The 19,077-nt window shown below is 38.7% G+C and overlaps 2 protein-coding genes and 1 long non-coding RNA gene across 4 annotated transcripts in view; 2 read left to right on the top strand and 1 right to left on the bottom strand.

The window, feature by feature from the left end:
* Positions 1-9,055, top strand: part of Cdh20 (cadherin 20) — a 66,630-nt gene extending 57,575 nt beyond the window's left edge. Inside the window, exons 10-11 of one of the 2 annotated variants that reach the window (XM_015482333.2) lie at positions 2,357-2,608; positions 6,882-9,052. In XM_015482333.2, the coding sequence (XP_015337819.1) occupies positions 2,357-2,608; positions 6,882-7,387 (758 nt within the window). In that variant the 3' untranslated portion in view covers positions 7,388-9,052. Of the gene's footprint in view, positions 1-2,356; positions 2,609-6,881 lie in introns of both variants that reach the window. The other variant, XM_048806126.1, reaches the window with a different exon arrangement.
* On the bottom strand, positions 5,463-6,979 carry LOC125617705. The gene is made up of 2 exons (XR_007348793.1): positions 6,852-6,979; positions 5,463-5,903 (listed from the first exon to the last, which is right to left on the bottom strand). It is a non-coding gene; the product is annotated as an uncharacterized LOC125617705 (long non-coding RNA).
* On the top strand, positions 7,409-18,840 carry LOC107139302 (39S ribosomal protein L20, mitochondrial-like). Its single transcript, XM_015482180.2, has 2 exons — positions 7,409-7,498; positions 18,317-18,840. Exons 1-2 carry the CDS (start codon positions 7,409-7,411, stop codon positions 18,677-18,679), a joined length of 453 nt encoding a protein of 150 aa, XP_015337666.1. The 3' UTR covers positions 18,680-18,840.
* The last annotated feature ends 237 nt before the right edge of the window (positions 18,841-19,077 follow it).

The following is a 19,077-nucleotide window of genomic DNA, read 5'->3' as shown; positions in this document are numbered from 1 at the left end:
AATAATAACAATCAAGGAAAACCTGTTTTCTGGGAAAAAAATAAAACTACAAAGCACAATTAATCGTACTTACCTATTAAGTCTAAAAACAGAAAAGCAGGTAAATGGGTTGTATGTTAAGTGAACATATGATTATAAGCCTCATATTGGTAACTAATTACTATCTTTATTCACTGAGAAAAAAATAAAAAGAAGACAGCCTGTATCAAAGCAGGAAGAGATCATGACTATCTAAGTTATTTTTTGACAGGCAATGTTACTAAACTAAATAAGTAACTGTATAACCCAATAGAGTAAATTGTGTGTGTGTGTGTGTGTGTGTGTGTGTGTGTGATTGAACCCAGGGCCTGGTGCATGCAAGGCAAGCACTCTACCAACTGAGCTATATCCCCAGCCCCAGAAGAGTAAATGTTTTAAAGTCAGTCTGTCCAGAGTTCAAATCCCAGTCTGCTACTAAATAGGTTAGTGACTGAACAAATTATAAAATTGTCTAAGCCTTAATTCTCTCACTGTAAAGGGATATAATTATCACTATCTCACCAAATTTTTGATAAGATTAAATGAGATACTATACAGAAAGTGAATGTAACTAGCACCAGCATGTGTACCATTTAAAAAAAAAAAAAAAAAACAGAAGGAGGAGGAAGAAAAAGCAATTAAGGAATTGTGTATAATTCAGAACAGGCTAAGTTATGCTTCAGGAACAGACAAACCAAAATCTCAGTGGCTTTTCACAACCAAAGTTTATTTCTTGCTCAAATAAAGCCCACTGTACATCTGAGTTATCCAAGACAACTGTTCACCATATGAAGCTCAGTATCCCAAAGTGCTTGGATTCCATCCCACAACATTCTTTCAGTTATCACAGCAAGGCAAGAGAACCACACATCAGTTCCTTCAAGCTTCTGCCTTTAAGTAGTAACACAAATCAATTTTACTCATATTTCATCAATTATACTAAGAAAATCACTTAGATATGTCCTAAGAGGTTAAAAAAGTATAATCCTTCATTGAGTCCAAGAAGGGAAGGAGAAGTATTAACGATCACTAATAATGCTTTACTTTGGTTAGGCTCTCAGAAGCTTTTGTGAAATTCTAAGCCCCACCATGGGAAATGTGAAACACATCCAGGAAATCTTCCATGTTGATGGTACTAGATTTGAGAGAGGCACTGTTTGTATGTCTTACCACATCTCTCAAACTGTTCCTCTGCTAAAAAGATCTGAGCTTTGCAAAAATATATCTGCTTTAGAATTCAAAGACACTCCAGGAAATCTAAGAATATAAAACAATCAAAAATCTCAAAACTTAACATTAGGCAAATGTAAATATAAATAAACCCATGTACTCATCAGCTTTGCAGAAACATCTCTAATTCGGCTAGAGGAGGAATAATTTCAGTAGGGATAAATTCTGGTGTTCTATTATACAGAGGGTGATTATACAACCATATGTATAATTCAAAATAGCCAGGAGAGAGGATTTTGAATGTTCTCATCAAAAAGAAGAAATAAATGTTTGAAATGACAGATGGATAACCTAAATATCCTGAGTTGATCATATATAATATATAAACCACTGAAATATCACATTGTACCTCCATAAAGATGTAACTATTATTATCAACAAATTATTTAAAAAACATGAAGGGAAAATAACTAATATTACTGATCAAGAACAAATTTTACCAGTTCATGTTAACTGTTTAAACTTAGACTGCTATGCCAGGAGAAAATAATAGTGTCAGATGTTTAGAGGATTTCAAATAACCTTCTACTAAATGAGCAGGTTCTTCAGGAAGTCAGTGACTGCAATTCAGAGGCATAAAAGAAAACAGCAAAAGACATGAATTCCAGCCAGAGTGGTAAAAACAAGCAATCCACTGCAGCCACATGGGCTCCTCAGCATTTTCCTGGAGGCATAAAGTAGCACTGGGGCCTGGAGATCTGCTAAGTAGGAACAAACAGGGACAAGTTGCCAGTGATTGTTCACTTCTATCAAGCTTTCCTAGGGACATTTTTGCTAGATCTGAAGGTTGACAGTTCGCCCTAGGCACTTCATGTCACAAAGGGTGAGACAGGTTCTCAGAAAAGTGTTTCTCTCCTAGGCCTCAGGGTTTTGCTTAAAGGCAAGCAAAAATCTTGGGTTTCTAAATCCAAATACTGACCCAGGCCATCCTACAGTAGCTACAAATGAACAGTTCCAGGGAACATAAACTAGCCTCTTTCCTTCCTATCCCCATCCCTGCCCACTTGCTTTCCTCTATTCCATAAATTAATTCACCTGTTGGTTCTTCCATTTTCTTCTCTAATTTTTCCTTTTTCTTATTCAACCCTGGAACTCCTTACTTCTTCAGATAACACTGCCCGGATTCTAACCAGAAGGTCTGGCTTCCGGCAGCAGGAACAAAGCGTCTTTTACCTTCCCATCCTGATAGCAGACAGTGGGCAGCCAGTGCTGAGCAGCACAGGTACACTTACCATCCAGGTATGCAGCTGTGATGATGAAGGCCACGTCATGTCCTGCAGCCCTGAGGCCTACATGCTCCCAGTCAGTTTGAGCCGGGGCGCCCTCATTGCCATCCTAGCCTGCATCTTTGTCCTCTTAGGTGAGTAGGTGGTTCCTTTCTTTTCCATCATGGTGGGTCCTGCAAACGCTTGCTCAGACTAGTCAGTTACTCCCAACACAGCTACTCAGAACTGCTCTTCTACTCCATGCTTACTGAAAAGGTGGTTAAGTAAAGTTTGTGGAAAAGTACAAAATTGAGACAGTTCCTGAAGTGTATATATATTCATCAAGCATATACAATAGGTTGGAACACCATGCTAGGTGCTAGAATTAAGACAGACATGTCTCAGTCTTCAGAGTTTATTTCAAATCAAGTTCATTTTTATACCATAGAACCAAAAATAAAATTTAAAAGAAGATACAATAATCATTTATAACTCCATCATTTCAGATTAGTAGTAGCTAAATCACATAGAGGTAAGTGACTGGCCCTAAGCCAAGTGTCAGCGGCAGAGCTCAAACTGAAATGCAGGAGGACATACATTGGGTACCTCATCTCAGCAGCACTGCCCTTCTGAGTGCTCTTTTTCAGATTCTGGAGATGGCTAAGTATTACAGAGAAGAGGAACAAGTTGTATATCTGGGAAGATGGGATAATGCCTAGATACCATCTCAAGTAGAGTGGTCAGTGAAGCCCTCACAGAAAAAGAGAACTTTGAACAGAGGTTTGAAGGAAGTGATCAAATAAACCACGTGGATTTCTGGGGAATAAGCTCCTTGTGACATTATTGTCCCTGCTAGGCAATGTGGCCATCATATAAAAATCAGTGACTAAACAGGGCCAATTTGCCTCTGATGATGAAATAAAAAAGAGGAGATGATAGGCTAGAGGGATAGCACTATTGTGGTAGGGGTTACTTACTTTTTTCTCTCAAGTCATACTGCAAGACTGCCTCTCAATTCCCTTATACATAATGCCATCTGTGTCATTGTTTTTGAATTCCACATTCAAAGACAAATACCTAAATCATCTATTGAAGCCAAGAAAATAACCGTAGTACATATATTCCACCTCTTCTTATTGTATTATGCCAAAGCAAATACATCTTACCTGGGGAAAAGCAAACTTAATATACAAAAATATTATTTAATATAAAAGAAATCCCAGCTTTCTATGAGGGAAGAAAATAAAGCTCTAGGGATTTCAATTAAAAGAGACTTGCATATATTTACACACACCCTCTATCTCTTGTTTACCTACACACCAAGAGACTGAGTCAGAGCAAAGAAGAAAATTCCCCACTATAAAAAAATGTCTATTTGACTGATTTTCTAGGCAGGCCCGTAAAGCAGCCCTCTCAAGACATTTTAAAATACAACATGTGGCTTAATTTTGTTGACATAGTTCAGTCTTACATGAAGGAAGAAGTAGAATAAATGAATAACCTTCCTAAGTCCTTGGATCCCTGAATCAGAGAGACTTATTTTCTGGTCCATGTATACTGGCAAGTAAAACCTGCCTGAAATTCCTTGTGTGTCCATAAGGTGGCATCGGGAGTCCTTGAGTACAGAACAGGACCACCTGCAAGAAGCTGTTGAAAAAAACCTGCGCCTAGGAGAAATTTCAAGAGTAGATGCCCTTACTTCTATCTTTGGAAAACGTTCTCTAAGTTTACTCTGACCAGACAAAAAAAAAACCATCATTACAGAAAGACTGATTTAAAGAGAGTAGCTCAGAGAAGCTCTCAAGTTAGAAGTGGTGTGCAAGGGATAATTTATTTCGTCCCTCTCAAACCCATTATTTCTTGTCTTTTGAACTGTACAGAATAAGTAAACAGTTTTTAGGAGCTAAGTTAAGCAAAGGTATCACAAAATCCACATGGTTTTATGCATTCTTATTTCTAGAGTACACATCTCACATTAAATATAATTCATAAAACCATGTAAAATTTGAATTGCAGTTGATTTGTTAACAAAATACTACATTTTGTGGACAATTAAACAAACACATTAATTTTGACAGTTTTGATTTTGCAGGGATTTTTTAATGTCTGAAATATGTATCCAGTTCTTAGAAAATTTCATAAGTCTATTCACTATGCCTGTTGTAAATAAAGAGTAAATATCCCACTAGGCATGGTGGCACACCTCTGTAATCCCAGCTAAATCTGGAGGGTTAGGCAGAAGGATCACAAGTATGAGGTCTGCCTGTGCAACATAGTGAAACCTTGTCTCAAAATTTAAAAGAAAAAAAATTAAGGGTCAGGGATGCAGCTCAGTGGTAAAATGCTTGCCTAACAAGAATAAACAGACCTAAAACTGATTCTCTTCTGTCAGGGAATCAGGGGAGCCTTTCAGCTAAGGACCATTTTTCCCAAAATATGATTTTCAGGGTGTAATATGATACTTATTATTAAATCAGATTACCTAAAAAAATAAGACAGATGGCAATAATAATAATAATAAATTAAGATGGACCAGTTCCATACACTACCTAATTCTCCATCACCATCAGAATTTCCTCCAGAAGATACTCAAAGACTTTTATTTCTCTTATTTTTTTTTTCTTTTAAGAGTTAGAGCCTTACTATGTTGCCCAGGCTAACCTCAAACAATTCTTCTACCTCAGCCTCCAGAGTAGCTGGGACTACAGTTGCATGCCACAATGCCTGGCTACTCAAAAATTTTTCTCATTTTGCATCCTAGCATTTTCCAAAGTATCACCACTGACACTCCAGGGTTACTTGTGTGAATCAGTTTCCTGTTGCCCCAGAATTCACTGACCATGTCTCTGGAATCTAATGGTAACACCTGTGAACCTATAACCCTTATTACTGCCTGATTTGTATTATCATCAATGTTTATACTCTTCTTAGCCTGCAAATTCATCAGAACAGGAACTATATCATAACCAATCTTATTTCCCATTGCTTAACATAGAGCCTAAACAAAGATTTAGGTTTTAGTAACTGTTTACTGAATCCCACAAATAAAGCATGTTCACTTAGACTCCCATTTTTCCATCTGCCTTCAATTCAAATTACATTCCAGTATTGGATGCTCAGTTCGAAGTCCCACTTCTTTAAAGTTCTTTTAGCTTCTTTCCCTGAAATCCTATAGTTCTAGTCTATACCTCATGTTTTTACACACAGGAAAAATACATACAAGTATTTGTGCATTTTATCAACCAAGTTAATCACAAAAAAGTTATTTACAATTAACTGCTATTTATATGAAAAGCTCATTCTACATTCAAATACTTTAAAAGTCATTGTTGTGAACTTTGTTATATGGTCTGTAATCTCTTACTGAATATGAGTATACGCCACTATTTTTTTCCTTGGATAAACTGGAGTCTTATTTTGCAGTGCTGTCAAACTGTCACTGTTCACCAGCTGTAACAAAGCACACCAGGAAAAAAAAAATCAATAGCAGTTCTACAGCTAGAACCTCAACACACTTCCTGGAAAAACATTTTCAGTCACAAAGATAAACAGTTCAATGGGATTATCTCTATCTCTCCTCTAAATCCCAGCAAACACACCCTTAAAAACAAAATTTAAAAAAATGGTGCATTTGTTGGGATAAAATTTTATCCAAACCTGCAAGGGCACATCTAACAGTGTGGTGTTTCTTTGATAACATGATAAATTATATAACATGTCACTGCTCATTCCCTCCCTTCCATGAAAATGACTAGATCCAGAAAGCCACAGCTACCTCTCTAATGAAAGACTTTCCTGAGGAATGCACCACACGGGTCATTTATGCTCTTACTTTTTTTGGAGGGGATATAAAAAGACAACGACTTTAGTTCATATTCAGTTCATGTGTCTATATGCATATTAATTAATATATGATTATATTTAGAGTTAGAATCCTATAAACATGCTAATATAAGAAAGCAGAATTTCACCCACATAATACTTCACATTACAAAATAAGTGTATATTCACTGTTATATGGGCAGATACATGAAGTGATGCTTAGCTTATTTCACAGCAGGACATAGTGCTTTGTGCTTTTTAAGTGGGATTTCACACTAGATTGGGTGGGTGCACATACACACACACACACACACACACGCAGTATCAAAGCAGCAAGCTGATGTGCAGACTTCATATCTCACTTTTTAACTGAACCAACTTTAGAAATACAGGGCAACTTTCGCCCACACGTTCTCAATCTCAATGGCAGAAAGAGCGAGGAGGAGGTAGGTAGCCATTAACTCTGAGGACTAGAGTACCCAAGCGCAGTCTCTGAGCTCACCATTCCGAGTTCTTCCTGAACCTGGGGCTAGTGGCGGGTACTTCTAGGGACAACACACACGCGGAGGCTCTTACCATAAACGTCCTGTTCCTCTGTCCCGGCAGTTCTGGTGCTGCTCATCCTGTCCATGAGGCGGCACCGGAAGCAGCCGTACATCATCGACGACGAGGAGAACATCCATGAAAACATCGTCCGCTACGACGACGAGGGCGGCGGCGAGGAGGACACCGAGGCCTTTGACATCGCGGCCATGTGGAACCCGCGGGAGGCGCAGGCGGGAGCCGCCCCCAAGATGCGGCAGGACATGCTGCCCGAGATCGAGAGCCTCTCCCGCTACGTGCCTCAGACGTGCGCCGTCAACAGCACCGTCCACAGCTACGTGCTGGCCAAACTCTACGAGGCCGACATGGACCTGTGGGCCCCACCCTTTGACTCCCTGCAGACATACATGTTCGAGGGTGATGGCTCCGTGGCGGGGTCTCTGAGCTCCCTGCAGTCGGCCACCTCAGACTCAGAGCAGAGCTTCGACTTCCTCACCGACTGGGGACCCCGCTTCCGGAAGCTGGCGGAGCTCTACGGGGCGTCGGAGGGGCCCGCGCCCCTGTGGTAACGGAAGCCAGGCGGCAGGTGCATGTCCAAATCCAGACGTTCTGGGAGGCTACTTCGCGGACGAGGTGCAGCCGATCACACGCGCTATACAGTGCTGGAGAGTGAGGATGGGGTGAGCGGGGTGAACAGAGCTCTCTCTGGATCAGCTTTACTTGGTCAGATTAATTTAAATAATCAAAAGGAAACCCAGGAAGAGGAGGGCAGGATCTCCAATTATCTTTTTTCTTTTCTCTTTAATTTTTTTGACACTATATTCAAAGGCTTGGAGTCCAAGGTGTTAGACAAGCCTGGCTTTTTTTTTTTTCTGCCATTCACCAAAGCCTTTGTCACTTTGCCTCCACAACAAAGGTACGTGTCTTAAATACAGAGATGGCAAGTGAACGCAGGTAATAAAAACGTCGAATTCATTTTTATTTTCCACTTAGGAGTTTTGCTGTATGATCAAACTGCAGAAACCAACCCACACACAAGAACCCTGAAAATTTGTTCTTCGGGGAAGTTAACCTACTTGTTCCGAAATGGATGGAATTTCTTTTAACCCTTTTGAGACAAGGTTAAGACTGAATCAGCCTTGCATGGGGGATGGGTGGGAGGGGGGGAGAAGGAAGAGACATGGACTTTGTGCTCAAGTTTAATAGCTGAAGTTTAATAGAGTTGTTGGCATAGCTAATCCAGTACTGTTGAGTTAGAGTGCTTCTGTTCTCCTCTCAGCTCTTTATGCCCCTGCAAAAGTGTTCAGAATGAAACCAGAAAATCTGCCTCTTATGCACTGTAGATGTCTCTTCCATGTGCCAAATGTGGAGATTAGATGCTACAAATGAAAGCCAAATAAAAAGAAGTATCTGATAAAAGCATGGGTTAGAGGGCTTTCCTAATCTGTGTGAGGTCAATCCAAGGGATGTTTACATACTGTAGATAACCTACTTGAACAAAATCAGTATTATAGAGAATAAATGGATGTAAGAAATTACATGTATAAGTTTTGTATATTTGTTAATAATTTTGGTAATAAATATGATGTACTTCATCCCAGTACCTTAGCACTTCTTTTAATAAAAGTTAAATAGAAGGGAAAGTCTGTTGCAAATCTGTTTAATCACTGAGAAGATAGAAGGTGACTTTTTGATTCTGATTTAGCTTCAAATTCCTTGGACCGAGACTGATTTATAAGGCAGAAGCAATGTCAAAGAAGTATGAGGTCATATATTCTGTTTCAGTCACTAACCAGGTGAACTTTATGGTTCAAATGATTAAACTTTTAATCAGTAATCTTTATTCTTCCATCTCTGAAAAGAACAAGGGGTGGTTTGGTAATATCTATCAATGATACAGTGAGGCATTTAGCCCATATTTTGCATTTTGTAAGAGGGTATTTCGGAATGCCAACAAAGAGGTAAGCTACTGTGTTGTTTTCATCTCTACTGTATCACTAAATCAAAAATGATCCACTTATTCATTCACTCAGAATAAGCTCCAGAAGGTTAGAAGCTTATTTTATTCTTCTTTTCTTTCACTAAAGTAGTTAACATAATCCTATGCATACAGTAGATGCTTAACAAGTGTGTACATGACAGGATCTCTTTATTTGATGCTGTATTACTAAAGGATAGTCTACACAATTATCCTCACAACTGAGGACAAATTATGAATAAAAGAGATTTCTAAGAATTTTGATTATAAAAGTGGTTCTCAAATCAAAATCAACTGCAGGTCTTAAACTACCTTCCCCCAGAATTTCTGATTCAGTAGATCTGGAGCAATTTGCCTTTGTAACAAGTTCCTAGGACTGCTGATGCTGCCAGTTCAGAGACCACATTTCAAGAACATGTGGTGTATGATTACTCACTCTCAAATACATGAAGATTAGATTATCAGCCCACTTGAGGTCCACCCTATCAAAAGAATGGTGTGGTGAATCTCCTTTACTAAAAAGGGCTGTTTGGCAGAAGTGTACAGGAATGATGAAGAAAGGTTTGAGAAGACAGATGAGGGTCTGGGAGCCAGGGGCTGTGATTTTGTGCATATTGCATAGTATACTAACAGCCAGGCAAATTCTCATCTTCAGTTTTGTACATACAAACCTTTTCCTCCTGTAGAAGGCAGGCAACCCTGATGCATCCTCCTTGAGGGTAAGGTGTAATATAAAAATAAATGTAACAAAGGAAAATAACAAAACATGAACTTGAACCTAAACCAGACTCTAGGACATACTAATTATGTGAAGTGGACAAATTAACTTCTGTGACATTCTTCCTTTCCACCACAAGCTCAGGATAATTTTGTGACTATTTCACTTTGTGTTGTATGTCATACAACTGGGAACAGCTGCTTTCCTAACCACAGGGTTATCATGCCCCACATCCTGCAAATGTGGTCCCCATGACAATGCATAAAGTGATTATACAGAACTTCCTAGATGTGCTAGTCTCTGAGAGAATATTTAATAGTGTAATATGAGAAATGTGAAAGCAGCACAAAATAGATCATTTCATCTTATACTGTAAGCTAAAAGAGACCCTTTCCCTCCAAATGAGTTTTAAAATTCCCTTTCTGCTACCATAGTATACCACAAATGTTACACCCTCTGGGAGGGGAAAAAAAAAGTGTGGATGGTGTGGGGAGAAAGGAAATCATCACCACTAAACAGGAAGAGTGCTTTGGTTAAGCCAGAGAGCTATAAAATTATTCCACTACTTCTTTGTTAACAGGTAAAGTTGGTAGCCAATAATTAATATGTTAGGGGGGAATAAGAACATCTGTAGGGATAAGTAACTTGCCTAGCTCCAGAGTCTGTTCCCATAATCACTCCTCCACAGTGCCTCAGTCCCCCCTTCTGACAACATCTGCAGTGGAGGGCTTTGAAAAAGCATCCATCTGCCCACCCACCCCACAAATTAAAAATTACTAAATAAAAAAAAGAGAATCTGTAGGAAACAATTTAATTTTTTTAGACTCATTGAGAAACTGTATTCTGAATAAGAATACAGGAAAGATTAAAAATTCACAAATTTCCTGAATCAAAAAAGGAGAATATTTCAACATGGCAGACAGCAAAGACAAAAATGGAGTGACTTACCCAAGAAAGAATATGCAAATCCTGAAAACAGTATTCAGAGCTGGTACATTGATTAAAGATTGTCACTAGCTCACTAGTAATATAGAACTATGCCTTGATGTCAGAATTCACAGTGTAGCCAAATAGGGCTGTGACTACATGAACATAGGATACACTGTACAAGTAATTCTCACTGCAGATCAATTCATTCTCAAATCCATCTGTCACTTTCATAATAGATCTTTAAAAAACTTTTTTAAGATATTATTATATACATATACCAGGATTTGGGAATCTTATGCTTGATTCTTAAACTTTCTCATACAGGGAGTAGACAGAATTAAGTCAAAGGGTCTTCTCTTTAAATGATCTACTAGTAAGACTTATATATGTCTCTTGTGATTCAAATTATGCAAAGAAGTGAATGCTACTTCGCTATGTATGTAATTAACTATGACTCAGTTAGAAGTAATCTTTTTAATGAGTAATCTTTACACAAAACACAATTTTTCTTAGGTTTTTCTTCCTGGGAAAAGAACTAGTAAATCCTGCCCCATTTGGCCACCCTCTTGGTTTTTAATGATGGTCAGCTGGTTGGGGATAAGGGTGTTTCTTCCCGGCTGCTTATTGTGGCCACCTTCCTGATGCCCATGATGCCAAGGGCTCCCCCAGAAACCATAAGACTACTTCTCTGGAGTATCTACACTAAAAAAACTAATGCAACTATCTACAGAATCTTTTCTAATTTTTCAGGAGGAATGGAGCCTGTTTTGTTGTTGTTATTTTCAGTTTTGTTTTTTCCATTCCTTCTTTCCTGTCACCAGTTTCAGTTACCATTGCCACATGAAGAGGAAGGAGAAGAGGAAGGGGAAGAGGAAGAAGAAGGAGGAGGAGGAGGAGGAGGAGAAACAACTTGGTTGTGTTAAATGATAATCATTTTATCATGCTTAAAAATTCTCTGGGTCAGAAATTCAGAAAGGATCCCTCAAACACATTTTGTCTCTGCTCTACAGTGTCTAGGGCCTCAGCTGGGGAGACAAAAAGTCAAAGGGTGATTCAGGGGCTGGGACCCAACTCATTCAAATGTTTTCTCATCCACATGTGTCCTTGTTGGCGCTGCTATCAACTAGGACCAGATGAAGTGACTGGTCACCCAGAGCTGCTTGGACTTCCTCGAAGCAGGGGAGCTGGGTCTCAAAAGGGAGTATCACAAGAAAACCAAGAGAAGTAGAATCATTTTTTATAACTTTGGAAGTCACATCATGTTATCTCTATGGGAGTCACAAACCTCCCATATCAAAGAAGAGGAAACATGGACTCCACCTCTTAATGAGAAGTTTCAGAGTCATATCAAAAAGGAAATAATATGCCTATTATTGGAAAATACAATCCACTATATCTTCTTTTTTTCTACACTGCCTCTTTCCTTCTTCTTGAGGAATCATACTTGGTTCCACTCACAATTTCCTCTTCCACTCCCCCTCTTCTCTATTCAATATCATCTTATTCTATGAATATATTACTCTTCTCTGAAAGTCGGCTTGATACCTATCATACTGTGCTTTCACAAGTAAACGAACATTTCATGAAAACAACTAGCAAAATTTCTGACACATACCAGGAATACACTACATTTTATTGAGGTATAATCAACATTCAATTTTCTGCACATAGACTATACAGTTGAAAATTTTTGATATTTTGACACACACATGAAGCCATCACCACAATCAAGATAATGATTATACCCCCAAATTTCTCTCATTCCCCCGTGTAACATCTCCTTCTCATCCTGTCCTGTTCTACTTCAACCCCAAGAAAACACTGATAGATTTTCTATCACTATAGTTTACATTTTCTAGACTTTTATATAAATGGAATTGTAAAATATGTTCATTTTTCTTTGATCTAACTTCTTTTACCCCACAATTATTTTGAGATTCATCAATATCATTGCATCAATTGTTTGTTGTTTTGTTGCTGAATAATATTCCTTATAAAATGTATCACAATTTTTTCCTATTTTATGTGGATAGAAATTTGAGTTGTTTGGAGTTTGGGGCTATTATAAGTAAATCTGATTTGGACACAGGTGTATGAATCTTTATATATGGGTATATATTTCCTCTTCTTGGTAAATATGTAAGAGTGATAAGACTGGATCATGGTAGGTATATACTTTAAAAAATAAAAACTGCCAAACTGTTTTCCCAAGTGTTTTTTACTATTTTATATCCTACCAGCAATGCACCAGAGTTCCAAGTCCTCTACTTGGTGGGGTCAGTCTTTTTAATTTCAGTCATTATAATAATAGCATTGTAGTATCTCATTGTAGTTTTAATTTACAATATCCTACTGGCCAATAATGTTGGGCATCTTTTTGTGTGCTCCTCTGACATCCATATATCTTCCAGGGTGATGGATCAAGATGTTTTGTCCCCGTTGGGGTTATTTGCTTTCTTATATAGTTCTGAGATTTCTATATATTTCTGGACACAGTCCTGAATCAGATACATACCTGGCAAAGATATAGTCCCAGTCTGTGGCTGGTATTTTCATTCTCTTAACAATCTCTCTTAAAGGCCAGAGGTTTTTATTTTGTTGAAATCCAATTACCAATTTGTTCTCATAGATTGTGCTTTTAGTGTCATTTCTAAGAAATCTTTGCCTAACCCAAGGTCACAAAGATTTTTTTGCAATGTTTTCTTCTTCAAGTTTTGTACTTTTAGGTTTTACATTTAGGTCTATACTATTTTGAGTCTATTTTTGTAGATTGTTATGTATGATCAAGGTCTTTTTTGTTGTTGTTGTTTGTTTCCTCGAATATAGATATCCAATTGTTCTAACACAATCTATTGGGAAAAAAGCTATTTTTTTTTTTTGCATCAAGCTTGTGGTTGGTTGAACAGTGTCCCCCTAAAAGATATGTTAAAATTTTAAACCCCTAGTTCCTATAAATGTGACCTTATTTGGAAATAATCTTTATTGTAGATGTAATGAGGTAATACTGGATTAGGATGGGTGCTAATCCAATGACTGGTATCCTTATAAAAAGAGAAAGGTTTGAACACTGGGACATAGGTGCAAGGAGGACACCATGAGGTGATGGAGCCAGAGATTGTACTGATGCCTATACAAGCCATGGAATGCCAAGGATTGCTAGCAGCCACCAGAAGCTGGGCGAGGGGTGTGGGACAGATTGTTGATCTGAGCTTCAGAAGGAACCAACCCTATCAACACCTTGATTTTTTTACTTCTGGCCTCCAGAACTATCAGAATAAATTACTGTTGTTTTAAGTCACCTCGTTTGTGGTACACCCAGTTTGTTACAGATGCCTTAAGATATATACTTACATAATTTATATAGAAATATATATAATACATTTTAAATCAACTGTAACATAAAAAATAACTTAAGAACAAGTCCTTTATGTGCCATGTCACTTTGAATCTAAGACACACACACAAAATCAGCAGTTTACCTATTAATTAACTAGTGTGTTCATTTTATGGGTTTTTGTTTTTAATTTCAACTCAACTATCACACGTGGTTTGGGCACATAGACAGGGCTTCTGAATATGCCACTGTTGTCTGGTAGGTCACAGGTGGCAGCAGTCTTCTCTTGGCAGTGTGTGAGCAGCTTTTTCACAGTTCCAGGCAACGAATGAATCACAGATGGCTGAAAAGAGATGCTTCCATTCATGTGACTCCACTGATGTGGTTGTTCAGAGAGACCAATCTTAGTGCTTGCAAAAGGACAGCACTAAGGTACTCCACACTCAGTTCAAATGTGGAGCCTATGCACCAGACCAATGCATCCCCCCCTTACCATGACACTGGTAGCAAGGAGCTATGAGGCAAAGTGAAAGAATTAACCTTCAAAAAGCAGTATGCATGGCTTCCTCTGCTCTCACACTTTTTGTTCCCTGGCTGACACACTCCTCCAAGTTTCCCTGCCAGGCCCATATGCAAGGACGTTTGCTCATCCTAATTACTATTTTTCACTAGCCTCCTGGGAACACTAGTGGTCTGGCCTGATGTTTACCTCCAGGATTAGCCTCATCAACCTCAAAATTTCACATTTGCCAATAACTTCTTGGGACTTTGACTGATAGAGTTTATGATGATCAATGCAAGATGAGATTCTCAAATGAGAAGCATTATCTGAAGATGAGTATTGATTACACTGGGAGGCAAACAGGGCCTCATCAGCATGCTTCAGGCTGACATCCCTGCTGCTGAGCTACAGAGTTAAGGAAAGGGAATGGAAAACGAAACGAACACCTATTGAGCACCTGCTGTATGGAGGCATGGTTCTCAATGCTTTCACATATATTACTATGTTAAAACATAAGCAAAGCATAGACCAAAACCCAGAAGAGGAAATGGAAGCTATTTATGAAACAACTTGGATGTGGAAGCCATTGGCTCCTCAAGACTAGTAACATGTATAGTGACCTCAGAAGACATTACTAAGCATCAGTTACTAAAGTCCTTCTTCATCATTAGCCCTGAAGAACTGAAGACCAACTTTACAGTGGACAGCAAAACTAGGTAAGAATGTCTGCCATTGATCATCTGCAGAAAAGCAATCATGCTTTTAACATTTCATCCTTATGTCCTTTACTAAAAGCATAATTTGATGGTAATATATAAAGGGGTTTTTTTTGTTGTTGTTGTTGTTGTTTATTGTCTTGTTTGTTTAATTCAGTAGTCATTGAATGGAACTTTGTTATCAGGACCTTATATAACTTAGTACAATCTTCTCTCAAAGGATCAGGAAGCTATTTCCAGAGAACACTGGCACACTGCCATATTTACAATGTGTTCCATACCTACAGAGTACAAATGCTCTGTAAACTCAAGGCCACTTACCACATCCAGACTCCTACATGGATCTAAGCATATGCCATGTACATCGCATGCACATTTAGCAAATGGATTATTTATGGGACTTGGCAGAGAAGTCTTTATCAGGGTTTTTAGTCACAGTCTCTGTGACAGCACCCACTGTGACATTGAGCAGGTAAAGTGAATAATAATACATCCAACTTGGAAGGTCAATTCCTGCTCATATTTCTAATTATTAAATACACCATTATTGAGGAGCTCCCTGTAGCACCGTTTCCTGCTGTGAAGGTAGAGGGTTCATTATTCAAAGTTGTTCTTTCACTGCAGATAACAACAGCAGCACAGCAAAAGTGGAAATCCTAGTCCTGTTATTAACTAGAGCATCCCTTTTCCAAAGGAAAAAAGACAAGGTTTTTGACTCCTTGAAACAGAAGGCTAGCACTTGTTTCTTCTCTTTTCATTTCAGTGCCAACCTCATTATTATTGTTCATTCATAAATCTTGAGGCCCCACTAAAATATAAGTTTATTCAGGATCATCCTTTAGTATTGCCTTAATTGGCTTGTTTCCCTTTCAAATAAACACTTTCTTATGAGCAAAAAAGAAAATTACGGAAACCTCCCATTTGATCTAAAAGAGAAAAAAACAAAAGGAAATTTGAGGTAAGCAAAACTAGAAATCCATAGCATAGAATTCTCTATAGGCTCCCACTTGTCAAAGATAGTCTAGACTCTAAAATGCCAATATAGGAGAAATGTGACCCTCTAAATGAGGTTCATGTTAATCCTATTACTAACCCATCCTTGGCCAAGTTTTCTAATAAGGCCTAAATGGATAAACTAGATAAATAGCACGCTTAGGTAGATAAATTAGATTTATCTCCTCTATATTAACTAGCATGCTTGGGAGCCCAAATCATTGAATACTAATCATAAGACTATTCAAGGGGTGACCATATATTCTTTGTCTTCCTGTTCTAAGTATTTGCTTGCAAATAGCATCATTATACTTGGCCATGTTCTAAGAGTTTGCTTACCACTGTATTCAGTTGTTTAGTCAAAGTTTCATACTGATAGGGAGAATTCTCCCTCTCCCAAACTTAAAAGAATGGTAGTGCCAATGTGTAGTAACACTCAACAAAAACATCCACAACTGAAAAAATCATGGCAATCACCAGGCCTGTTCTCAGTTCTGCTCTGTTATGGTCTTCACATTCCCATCCCCACATGTCATATATTGAAACCCCAACCCCCAATGTGAGGGTAACAGGAGGTAGGGCCTTCAGGAAATCATTAGATTTAAATGAGGTCATGAGGGCAGGGTTCTTATGATGGAATTATTGTCCTTACAAAAACAGAAGGACAACTAGAACCCACTATTTTGGCCATGTGAGGAAACAGCAAGACAACAGCTGTGTATAAGACAGGAAAAGAGTCTTCATTTTTGATTTCTCAGACACCAAACTGTAAGAAATACTATTTGTTATTTAAGCCACCCAGTCTATGGTACTCCATTTTAGTAGCCCATACTATCTATCTATGTACAAAGTAAGATTGCATTTATCTACCCTTTTCTGAAAGTCATGGTCATGGTTGTGTAAATCAATTTTGCTAATGAGATATGAGTCTGAAGAGTCAACACAGGCTTTGCCATGTTCTCATATGCCTGCTACAGTGACTTTTTTTTAGTGGTGCAGGGGATTGAACCCAGGGCCTTATGCATGCAAGGCAAGCTCTACCAACTGAGCTATATCCCCAGCCCTCTACTACAGTGACTTTTAAAGTCTGTGCCAAGATAGAACCTCTATCTCTGAGACTTGAGTGACTGTTTTTTGTTTTGAGAAAAAGTCATATCTTCTTTTTGTTTCCAAAGTGAAATAACTTTTTTTAAACATTTTACTTTTTTATTTGTTGGAATTAGTTATACATGACAGTAGAATGCATTTTGATACATCATACATAAGTGGAGTGTAATTGTTCATTTTTCTGGTTGTACATGATGTAGAGTTACACAGGTCATGTAGTTACATATGCACATAAGATAATAATGTCCAATTCATTATACTATCATTTCTACCCCCATACCTCCTCCCCTCCCTTCACTCCCCTCTGCCTAGTCCAAAGTACTTCTATTCTTCCCTAGCACCCCCCACACACACCTTATTTTAAATTAGCATCTGCATACGGGAGAAAACACTTGGGCTTTGGTTTTTTGGGATTTGCTTATTTTGCTTAGCATGATATTTTTCAGCTCCATCCATTTACCGGCAAATGCCATAATTTCATTCTTCTTTAACGTTGAGTAATACTCCATTTTTGTATATATACCACATTTTCTTTATCCATTCATCTGTTGAAGGGCAGCACCTAGGTTGGTTCCACAGTTTAGCTATTGTGAGTTGAGCTGCTATATACATTGATGTGACTATGTCACTGTAATACGCTGATTTTAAGTCCTTTGGGTATAAACTGAGGACTGGGATATCTTGGTCAAATGGTGGTTCCATTCCAAGTTTTCTGAGCAATCTCCATACTGCTGTCCATAATGATTGCACCAATTTGCAGTCCCACCAGCAATGTATGAGTGTACCTTTTCCCCCACATCCTCACCAACATTTTTTTGTTGCTTATATTCTTTTTAGTTTTTATATTTATATTTTATATTTATATTTTTTTTTGTTTTTTTTTAGTTGTAGTTGAACACAATACCTTTATTTTATTTATTATTTTTATGTGATGCTGAGGATCAAACCCAGGGTCTCACTCGCTAGGCAAGCGCTCTACCACTGAGCCACAAACCCAGCCCCTGTTGCTTATATTCTTGATAACTGCCATTCCAACTAGAATGAGATGAAATCTTAAAGTAGTTGAGTGACTGTTTTGATGAGGATCCTCCTGCTGGTATTTAACGTGAGATAGAAATGATAGCTGTCGGCGCGGGTAAGCACGCCCGCCTGGGCGGCGGGCCCGCGGGCCGGGGCGCCCACCGCCGCCTCCTCACCCCCGTTTCCCGTCCTCGCCCTAGCACTTTCGTGGGAGGAAGAACCGCTGCTACCGGCTGGCCGTCAGGGCGGTGACCAGAGCCTTCGTGAAGTGCACGCGAGCCCGCAGGCTGAAGAAGCGGATCCTGCGGACCCTCTGGATTAACCGAATTACAGCTGCCTCCCAGGAACACGGTCTGAAGTACCCGGCATTCATTGTCAACTTAATTAAGTGCCAGGTGGAGCTCAACAGGAAGGTACTTGCAGACCTGGCCATCTATGAACCGAAGACTTTCAAATCTTTGGCTGCTTTGGCCCAAAGGAGGCGACAGGAAGGGTTTGCTGCTGCCTTGGGGGATGGAAAGGAGCCTGAGGGCATATTTTCCAGAGTGGTGCACTACCACTGAGGGCAGCAGCACAGTGGATCTGGACAAGGCTTTTTCCTTGGAGGATCATAGCTAAGATAGGAGCTCCAGGAGTTATGTGATAACTGAGTGAAGTCTGAGTTTGATTTGTCTTTTGTGTTCATTGCCATTTCAATAATAGGTCTTGCTTTCTCTGGGCGGGACAGTCACAGAATGTCTTATGTCTTATGCAGATCATGTGCATAAAGCTTTTGTAGTCTTAAAAAAAAAAAAAAAAGAAATGATAGCTGTCACATGACAGGGACATCAACTTTTATAATGTTAAATTACATAGATTTTGAAGTTGTTCATTACCTCAAAATGACTTAGCTTATCTCAACTAATCCAACAACAACATTTGTTAACTTTTCTTAAGGAGAGAAACTAATCAACTGGTATGA

This window comes from Marmota marmota, unplaced genomic scaffold (genome assembly GCF_001458135.2).
Source record: "Marmota marmota marmota unplaced genomic scaffold, marMar, whole genome shotgun sequence".
NCBI lineage: Eukaryota > Metazoa > Chordata > Mammalia > Rodentia > Sciuridae > Marmota > Marmota marmota.
This window is presented reverse-complemented; position numbering and strand designations above follow the sequence as displayed.